At 44.3% G+C, this 9,895-nt stretch overlaps 1 protein-coding gene across 2 annotated transcripts; it reads right to left on the bottom strand.

The window, feature by feature from the left end:
• Window positions 1-513: 513 nt before the first annotated feature.
• On the bottom strand, window positions 514-7,474 carry hapstr1a (HUWE1 associated protein modifying stress responses a). Of its 2 annotated transcripts, none has more exons than XM_069149688.1 (5): window positions 7,041-7,474; window positions 5,654-5,734; window positions 4,946-5,013; window positions 4,506-4,716; window positions 514-2,557 (listed from the first exon to the last, which is right to left on the bottom strand). In XM_069149688.1, exons 1-5 carry the CDS (start codon window positions 7,234-7,236, stop codon window positions 2,241-2,243), a joined length of 873 nt encoding a protein of 290 aa, XP_069005789.1. In that variant the 5' UTR covers window positions 7,237-7,474; the 3' UTR covers window positions 514-2,240. The 2 variants fall into 2 exon arrangements, with proteins under 2 accessions (XP_069005789.1, XP_069005790.1); XM_069149689.1 differs by lacking the exon at window positions 7,041-7,474 and adding an exon at window positions 6,769-7,021.
• Window positions 7,475-9,895: the final 2,421 nt, after the last annotated feature.

Genomic DNA, 9,895 nt, shown 5'->3' with positions numbered 1-9,895 from the left:
TTTATACAACTAAAAGAAAACCCACTTTCTAGGCCATAAAAGGTAAAGGTGAGTGAACAAGTCAACAGGAGGGAAAAGAGTAGGAAACATTTAACATCTCACAGTCTTAACTTACTGTATCACTACTACAGCTGGGCATTATGGCAAATATTTAAAATCGTGTTTATTTTCTGGACAACGTCTTGAAAGATTTACTCTTTATTAGCTTCCTGTGCTAAAACGAAAGCATATTGGAACAAGTTTGTTTACTGCGCCCACAACCAAGCTGAAGTTAAACTCAGATTTTTGTCAGTACCCTAAAAGTAATCAAAAACTCGGTCCAGAACAGAGGCTGGATAAACCCAAGTTTACTGACCCGTGTGATATCGGTGTCTCCTGCTCTCCTCCCTCACTGAAGGATGGAAGGCAACAACCATTTCAAGAAAGAAACGAGCCCCAAGGTGCATCATTCTGTACCAAGTACCCCCTCCCTCCCTCCCTCCACCCCTCCCATTGCCCTCCCCCCCCCCCCCACCATGCGCATTTCATGTGCACAACCCCTCCAACAACATAAAGCAGACAGTGTCCCAACACTGACACTCCAGCGCGATTATCCAGTATGTTGTGTGTCCACTGGGTGGCATGTTTGGTGGCTCTCTTAACGCACGCCAACGTTGTCATAACATTTCTGTGATTTATGCTCTCTTTACAGCACAGATTATCTTCGTCCAATAAGTTAAATCATTTGTGAAACGGGGAAGGACCTCTCGGTGTCTGAATACTCGCGGAGCCAACACCCAGAAACGCTCCACAACGTCATCAAATACTTCTGGAGAGCTGCTGGAGTCAGAGGTGAGCGCAAGAGCTCGTTTTCTACTCGTACTAAGTGTTTTGCTTTTTCTATGCACCAGAGGTCGACCCGCACTTGTGTGACGCAAGCGGGCTCGTTTAGGGCTGAACAAGGCTACAACTGGAATACAATGGAAGAGCCGATTTGTTTGCATGAGTTAGAGGTGAAAGCTAAGTGCAAAAAATCCTTATTGCAACTCATCAGAATCATCACAAGATCACATTAAACAGCAGCTGCTTTTATAATAAGACCGGGAAGGGGGGCGGCGGAGGGGTGGGGGGGGCCGAAGGGGGGGGGGGGGGGTGGGGGGCAGCACGTGGGCTGTCCGAGAGGCTGTAGACACAGAAAAAAAAAATAAACAACCATAAATTTCCTTTCCATTATCCTGAACAACATAAAACAAAAAAAAGTGGAGTAAGAACGCAAAGTGAACTTGGCTATTGCTGCTGCAAACAGTGGCAACAAACCTAGAATTATAACACTGGTGGTTGAAGAACTAATAACAAAAAAGGGCGACTGGCTGAAGTACATCAAGCCACTACTGAAGCAGAATAGTTTGCAGAGAGGAAGGTCTGAATGTCCAAACATGAACAGCCTGCTGTTGGTAGGCGGTCGACCTTGTGGCCAGAGAAATGAAACGGGTAACGAGTGACACGTGTACTCCTACTATCCCACCACTGACAGGCAACATCAGCTCAGAGCTGCGATCGTGAAGTAACCGAAAGAACGGGTGGGTTGTTGGACGCGGGGCGAGTCTCTGACAACAGTGGGTCCAATGTTTGGCGAGCATCTCGATCCACTGAGCAAAACGATTTGATCATGGCCCTCACTTCCTTTTTAAGGTGGTGGGTGAGGATGAGTAAGGTCGAGGGGAAGGAAGGGCACAAATGTGTCAAAGATCAAGTGGCTTTTTACTTGTCGAGCAGCACAGTTCGTTTTCACCCCTTGAGAACTGTCCGAGTCCCACAATGAGTTGGTGACCTTCTGCGTTGTCTCCTCTCCAGGGCAGCGATGTCTGAGGAATGTGTCATGTCGTCTCAACTTCCCAGTCTCTCTCTCTCTCTCTCTCTCTCTCTCTCACACACACACACACACACACACACACACACACACACACACACACACTCTCTCTCACTCTCTCATTAAGTGCTCTGATTGTAGATCAGGGATTTGTAGTACTAGTGTTGGCAAAGGAGACAAGTAATAGAATTCGTTCAACTGAACTGAGAGCCTTCGATTCCTGTTTATATTTTCAGCTGAGGCATCCGAGTGTCTGTCTGTACATCTGTCCCACATAAGCCCGTCCTTCCCCTTCTCCCAGCCTTGGCTCTGAAGGCCCCCCCCCCCCCCCCCACACACACACACACACACACGCACACACCCCTCACACATAGGCAGGCAGCAGATCAGCTCAGATCATCCTGTTGCGTTTGTGCGTAGGAGAGTCTGTGATGACATCACTGCACTGGGTGGAGTTTCGTTTCCTGGTTCCTCCCCCTCCGGCAGAGGCGGAGCCTGTAGAGTCCAGATGCAGTGCCATCTCTTCTGAAATGAAAGTGTTCAGGTCGACGTCTTGGAGCCCGTTACGCCGGCTGCGGCACACCGGCCCGGAGCCGGAAGAACCACCTCCACTTCCACCACCTCCATTGCTGCTGCTCCCGCTCACATGTGTGGGAGAACCTGGCGCGCCGGAGCGCACACTGATACTTGCCATCGCTCCGCTCAGACCTGCAGGAGGAGGAGACGGGACAGAAACAGACAAAAGGGCATCACTGGATGGAGAAGACAGATAAGCAGCTTACTTCATCACTTCTATTTCAAAACGCTGCCGTGTACGAGCAGTCGGTCTCCATTGCTCCGGTCCGGTCTTTAAACATCATGTCTACCGTTTTACTTCATTCAGCATTTAAATTGTTGACAGACACGTTTTTTTACATCAGTCTTTTGTGTATGAAACGCATAATTGATGGTTCAGTTTGTACCTCTCACCCACAACTGAATGTTTTCTACGGAGCGCTTTAGGACTATAAATAATACACCACCAATACACTCGTCTTTTGAGCAAACCAACAGACGAACAACCAAGCAAACACATCAAGGCTGCATCTGTATAACATCTGTATGACCCCTAAATGACAGCTGTTGGGCCAAAGTGGCTGTGCAGGAATATAAAATGTAAAGCTTAGAAAGGACTCGGGGGGGGGGGGGGGGGGGTGTGTGTGTGGGGGGGGGGGGGGGGTCCAGGCTTGGAAAAACCCGCAAAATAGCTCATTTAAAGATGAAGGCTGGTCACTTTTCTCTTTTTGACATTTATGTTGATGAGGATTGACAGCATGTAAAGAGACCTCTGACAGGACTTCTCATCAGTCAAAGTCACGCACTCTGTTATTTCACCGTTTCCGTCTCCATTTTGGATTTCAGGAGAGAACAGGACTCACAAGGTCTTAATCTTATTCAGAATGGCATGTTTAAGATGTTTTGCCATAAAACAGCATCTGAAGCGGCCATCTAACAAAAACACAAACGTAATCACTTCCTGTCTGAACTAAAACCACGCTCAGTGTGCAGCAGGTGACAGAACAGGGGATGGAGCAGGTGAAACATGAAATCACACGCTAGTGAACCAATCCAGCAACATTTTTCTGACCAGGTGCAGCATGCAGTGCATCCCTGAAGCAGCTTTGTTAATCCAACAGATAACGTCCTTTATCACTAAATACCCATGTAATGTTATGAAACACCCAGCAAATGGTTTGTGCGACAGATTAGCCCAAAAAAAACACAACAACCAAAAAAAAACATGGATGTTCTAATTTAAATTTTTACTTTGAAAATCTAAACGGTTGCAGTTAACTAAAATGTAAAAAGTTGACATAGACTTTACACAGAAGTCCAAACTACCTCATCAGTCCCCGCACACAAACATCACTCGTGAGATACAAACGGTATTCGGTGACTGAGAAAGGAGACACACTGAAATCTCCTGACAGAGGCTGAACTTGCGTTTCTGTAACCTAAACCACCAGATGCCTAACATGATCCAGCCTGACCTCCGGTACGCCCTAAAACGGCCCCGGAAAAATGTGAAGCCCTTCCCATAAAGTACCAAATATTCATTTGCCTTGAGAGCACAACAGAAATACAAACATACTGTAATATCACTGAATTATAAATAGAAACACTTGCATTCGCATTTCTTTTTAAAACAAAGTAGTTAAAAAAAAACAAAAAAAAACAATGTGGCGTTTGATTTAGTCAGATGTTCTCTCACCAACACGCACAGAGCGGGTCGACAACGTGAGGCCCTCTTCAGCCATTGGCCAATACTTACACACCCGTGCACAACATACCCTTATCTCTGAAGCACATGTCGCAGAGTACGATGACTGAAGGACAAGCATGCTATCACACACACACACTTAATGCTCCGACAACAATAATTCAAATAGCAACAGGACTAAACCTTAAATGTGTTAAACTTGTGGGATCGGTGGTACTGATCACACACACCAGCAGATGTGCATGCAGCATTAGTGGTCGTTAGCACTGACCTGCAGTGCCACTGATTAACTGTCCGACAAAGTAGCTGCCATCTGGATTGTACACGTTTCCTGATAATTCGGCCAGAATGACCAGTGGTGAGCTGTGAGCCAGGCTTGAACTATAGTTTCCTTACCATGCAGTGCTATGGCCTCCCTGAAGGGCTGGAGGTCTGCTTCCACAGAGGAGCCAGTCTCAGCTGGTGAATTAGCCCTGCTCTGGGCCACCATGGCCAGCCGAGGGTTGGCCCTGCTACTTCTGTGTGGTGGTGCTTTGCCGCACAGGAAGCTGATAAGGTCCTCCCTGCGGATGGTTCTTCGGCGCTTTTTCACCCAGGCCAACATGTCCTGCACCGCAGTATTGAAGTGAGTCATCCGTCAGTTTGCAAATGTTTCATTTTATTAACAGACACCGTTTTGTACCCTTAATCGTCCCCGTTGTGCAAACCTAATGTGACCTGTAAACACCTATTTCCTTAATGTCCAACAACATGACAGGTAGGTGCAATATCACAATTTGTCCATATACAAGAGACTTGAGGTGCCTCACAAAAGGTAACAGAGAAACGAGACCCACCTTATTACGACGTTGGTGACCTATCTGGATGCCCCGATCGAAGCTCCTCTGATGGGCCTCCACACTCTCTGTGATGGTGAGAGACAGAATGCACACTCCTCACTATCAAGTATGCCAAAGCCAAACAAATATGTTCAGTCAGTGTTAACAGTATCTGTATTTTAGTACAGTGAAAGATCATGGCTTATAATGTATACATACTGAAGTCTGCATTTTTTATGAAACACATCAACATAAAAAGCCACGTGGTAGCTTTAGAGCAACAGGAAGTAACTTTCAAAGGGTGGCAGCTCGCCAGCACTTGCTTTTACTATGACATCATATATTGGAATCCTTTACATATGTTTTGGGAGGTACACTGGAAATGTAAGGTCAGTTCAGGAAGTCCAATTTTGTTTTCACTTGTAGAAATCACTTTCAATTCACTTGTGAATATCTGACATGGTGTGGTCTGTTGTTGTTGTTGTTTTTATCCCCACAATCAACATGGCATAAAAAAATAAATTAAAAAAAACCCCAACTACAAGCAGTGTGACAAACTGATCAGTATGGAGAAGAGTGATAATGACACATCTGTTTACCATTTGATGGACGACTCTCGTCAATAAACAACATGTTGACACTTACAAGTGCAGTCGGTGTCCACACCGGCTGAAGACGGCGGCTCATTAATCCTGCTCAAAAAGCAACGAGGATGTGGTTAGTTACCTTTATAAAGGTTGGTGACTGCCGTGGCAGCGTTTTGAAATGGCACCCACAGCGACAGGCCCTGCTGGTGGCATACTCTGTCTGTGGGGGAGAAAAGGAGGGGGGAGAGGGGGTCGGGGGTGGTGGAGGGGTGGGTGGAAAAACAAACATTTGATTTCTATACGTGATATTAGGCTGTAATGTTCAGGGAAGCAGATATGAAGAAACAGCAAAAAGGATCGAGGTGAAGCTCGTTTTCATTCGCCATTTTGTCTTGCATCTACCAATTGCAGGGGACAAGGGTTTGGCATAAAAATAACTGTCAGCCAGCGCTAGATGGCCAGCTCGGCAGCAGCTTGTTTATGAAGACAGCAGGCGACACACGAACTTAAACTGCCCTCTCAGCAGTAAAGTTGCCGAGCCATGTCAAACACACGTACGCCAAAAAAAAAAAAAAAAACACGGACAGCTTTCACAAGTCAAACTTTTGTCCACCGGCGTGGGGAGTTTTTTTTTGTTTTTTTTTAGTGTGACCGGGTGAGGATCAAAGCGATCAAAACGGACTGAAGACAGCCCAACAAGTCCTCAGCGAACCGATATTATCCTCGCCATCTTGTGATTATAAAGCTCGCTAACGTTACGCGTTGCTGAACGAGTGTTTATAAAAAAAATATATATATATATTAAAAAAAAAAAAAAAGCAGGTGTACTACTCGCGAGCTGCTCATTTTGTACGTTTTCACGAACACTTCCGCCACCGATCGCGACCGGTTTCACGGACGTTAACGCTGACAGAGAGACAGAGACAGAGAGACAGAGACAGACTGTCATCTGGGAATGTCGCGTAGCTACGATTGTTGTTGCCTTCGCCATTTTGTAACTAGCCCGGCTACCGTTACGTTAGCTGCGCGCTGCCGTCTCAACTTCGTGTCAACAATCCCGCTTTATCACCCAAAGTATTTCACGTTCATTCAAGTCGCTTTAATTATGTCACTCGATCAAACTGTTATTTTTGGTTTTAAACAGTCGTGCTATTCGCCAAAATAGTAGATTTCAGTCCCGTAACTCTTTTTTTTTTTTGACACTGGCTAGCGCACGTTAGCTCAATATTAGCATTGGAAAAAAAAAAAAATCACCTGTAAACGTCAGTTTCTCATTACCGGCTAGCGCGGTTGTGCTAACGGGGCTAGTTAGCATTTCTACCGCTCCCGACGTTGGTTGACAGTAACGCCCGGTAACGGAGCCGAGGCGGCGGACAGAACAGAACCAGAACCAGAACAGCCCCGGTGGCATCACACGGCAAAAAAAAACAAAAAAAGAAAAGACGGGGAGGTGGTGGTGGTGGTGGTGGGGGGGCGTCCCGTTTAAAACTACCGAGCGAACAAGGAGAAGAAGCGCTGGGTTCAACCTTTGTATAACTGTGCCACGGCGGTGGCGGAGTTCTGGAAGAGGTGCCACAGTTTCTCCTGGTCGTTGTCGGCCTCCTCCTCGCTCGGCTCCCTCTGCTCCGCTTCGGCCAAACACTGCCGCTCCCATTTTGAGAACCAGTGCTCGGGTCCGTGTTCCTGTATCTCCGAGTCTCCGTCTTCCTTCTTCTCCTCCATTTAATGCACCAAAAACTCCAGAAATGTGGCTTTTTAATCTTTAAAAAAAAAAAAAAAGATGAATATGCGGACAATGTATAAAGAGTTATATGAGCGAAATCATGAATACTGTTGACGTTTTTTTTTTTTCTTCTTCTCTATTTCGTACTACAATATTGCGCTGCGGCTGTTCTCTGCCATCTGTGAAGATAAGCCTAGCTAACTATTTTTCCTAGTTGCCGACGTCGGTATATATACAACGCAGACTACCATGTTATGCACTTTGTCCCGCCCATTAATCTAGAGTTCAATGACGATTGGCTACATGAACACTGCAGGGTGGGCTTTGGGGCTGTGCTCAGAATTTCATTGGCTTTCTGACACGTCCGTCATAACGGTGACACAAAAGAACCTCTGAACATTCCCCACTACAGCTTGCAGAATTTTGTCATGAAAACGGTACAGTGGAAAAACATGAAAACTACATTATATTATATGATATTATATTGTATTATATTATATTATATTATAAGCCCTGTGTAAATAAAGTTTAGTATTATGATAATTTCCTGGTAACTTACTGAGCTCCCTTAATATATTCATAATCTGCATGCTATGAACATGTGTTTTGTAGATATATAAGTAATATAGCTAAATGAATATATCGACCTTGCGAAAAATAAGTCTAGCCTCTATATACGACTGGTACCTTGATGAACCTCTGAGAAAATACTTTTTTGATATAACAACTAAAAGCATAAAGTGAGGTGAAATAAACGAGTGATCATAAAAAAAAGCCCAACTAAAGACGAAGTCCGGATGTATTATAGTTTCTGACCACGGGATGGTGCCGTTTCATCAAAATCTGAAGGCTTGTCTGCTTTAGACCTTCAAACGCGGCCCCTCTGGTTCCAGCAATGCAGACATGGGCCACAAGCTGTGTCAGTAACATAATGGGCTCTGCCCTGATAAAGGAATAATAATGTATGAGTGGATTCACAATAATGCCTTGTGATACGAGAATACGCTTTACCAGTGCGTTAAGTTAGGCCTACTGTGTACTAAATTATGCTCTTTTATTTTTCCATAGATATAACATATAGCTATATTGATATACAGTTTACACTATTTTTTTGATGTAGTAGGCGATTCATTAATAATACATATGGCAAAACCTTAAAAACGTCAGTGCATTTCTCATAAATATGACACTGTCCAAATTGTTTTTTATAGCCTTTACTCATTTAACTTAAATTGTCAGTCTTTCTGTAAAGTAGGCCAAGTCAAAATGGTGTTAAAGAACAGAGGTTGCAGGTTGGTTGTGAATATGGCATCCAAAGTACCCTACCTATGCCATAGTTTTGTAATTCCAGTTTTCTGTAAATTATCCCAGAATGCTTTACACAATTATTTTGCAGTAATACAGTCGTTGTTGTGATACCACAGGAGAAAGATACTGATTTGGGCAAGCAGGCTGCTGGAAACCTTTTTTAATTAACAGACGAAAGTGAAGAGCACGACGATGATTATCACACTGATATTGAATAAAATCAAAGGGCATTACAAATCAAATTATTTGTAAATACAACAAAGAAAAGTTTGAAAGTTGAATATATGTGCAAAAATAAAGGCCAGCCACACACAGATGAGACTTTACAGGTCTGACTGCGAGGCAGAGAAAGTAATAAGCATATTAAAACGTTGTAGCACAATGTAAAAAACAAAAACAAAAATGAAAGAAAGAAAGAAAGAAAGAAAGAAAGAAAGAAAGAAAGAAAAGAAATGTCAAAAAGTTGAAATATCCTGCATGTAAGGTTTACTTCAAATACCATGAATACCACCCGTTTGGCAAAGGGCCCTTGAATATAGCCTGATGGGTTTTGATCTTTTTATTTAGCCAACAACAGCAACTCGTTCTGCAAATGCAATACTGAAGCCTGTTTTTGTATACATCATTTTAATGTTCTGGCATAACAGCTGTTCGGTAACTGTTCAGTAAAAACATTTTTTTTTTAGTCAGTTTACTCAATAAAAAGTGTGAGATCTTACTGGTGGAATTATCTAAATGAACCTATTTACTTATTTCGGCACTTTGTTCCCGTTCACTCGAGATAAATCAACGGGCCCATTGCAACGCAGTCACCGGGGATGCCGAGCCAGCCGCTGCCATTCGTGTAATTTCCATTCTAGTAATAATTGTTGTTGGCACTTGTATTTTTTTTTTTTTTTTTTTTTTTTTTTTTTTTATTTGTCCGACGCACACGCCCGGTCCATGATGTGAACCTGGCCGGGGATGGGCCCGTGTTTGGATCTCCATGCGGATGTGACATTTCAGAAGAGGAGCGCGACCGCCATTTTGAGATTTACCTCAGACCCAACACATCACGGAGCACGGGAGGAGCGGGCTGAGAGCCGCACAGCTCGGGCTAACGTTGCGTGTGACCAGGCGCATTTCTCACGAGAAACCAGAGGTTAGCTGGAAATGCAACGAGGCACCGCGTTTTGTCGTTTATCGTGTTAAAAGGGGCGGTTTGGGGGGCAAGAAAAAAAACAACAAAAAAAAACAAAAAAATTGGTTTATGTCGGACCGCGGCAACTCTCGTCTCCGTGAACTTGTGAATTAACGTGAACATTAGTTGCTCTTCCGTCGTGGAAACTGGTTTGAATGGATAGCTTGTTC

This window comes from Embiotoca jacksoni, unplaced genomic scaffold, assembly GCF_022577435.1.
Source record: "Embiotoca jacksoni isolate LCO1_2020_lvr unplaced genomic scaffold, fEmbJac1.0.p SCAF_15, whole genome shotgun sequence".
Taxonomy (NCBI): Eukaryota; Metazoa; Chordata; class Actinopteri; family Embiotocidae; genus Embiotoca; species Embiotoca jacksoni.
The sequence above is the reverse complement of the archived record's forward strand: the minus strand, read 5'-3'. Positions and strand labels throughout refer to the sequence as shown.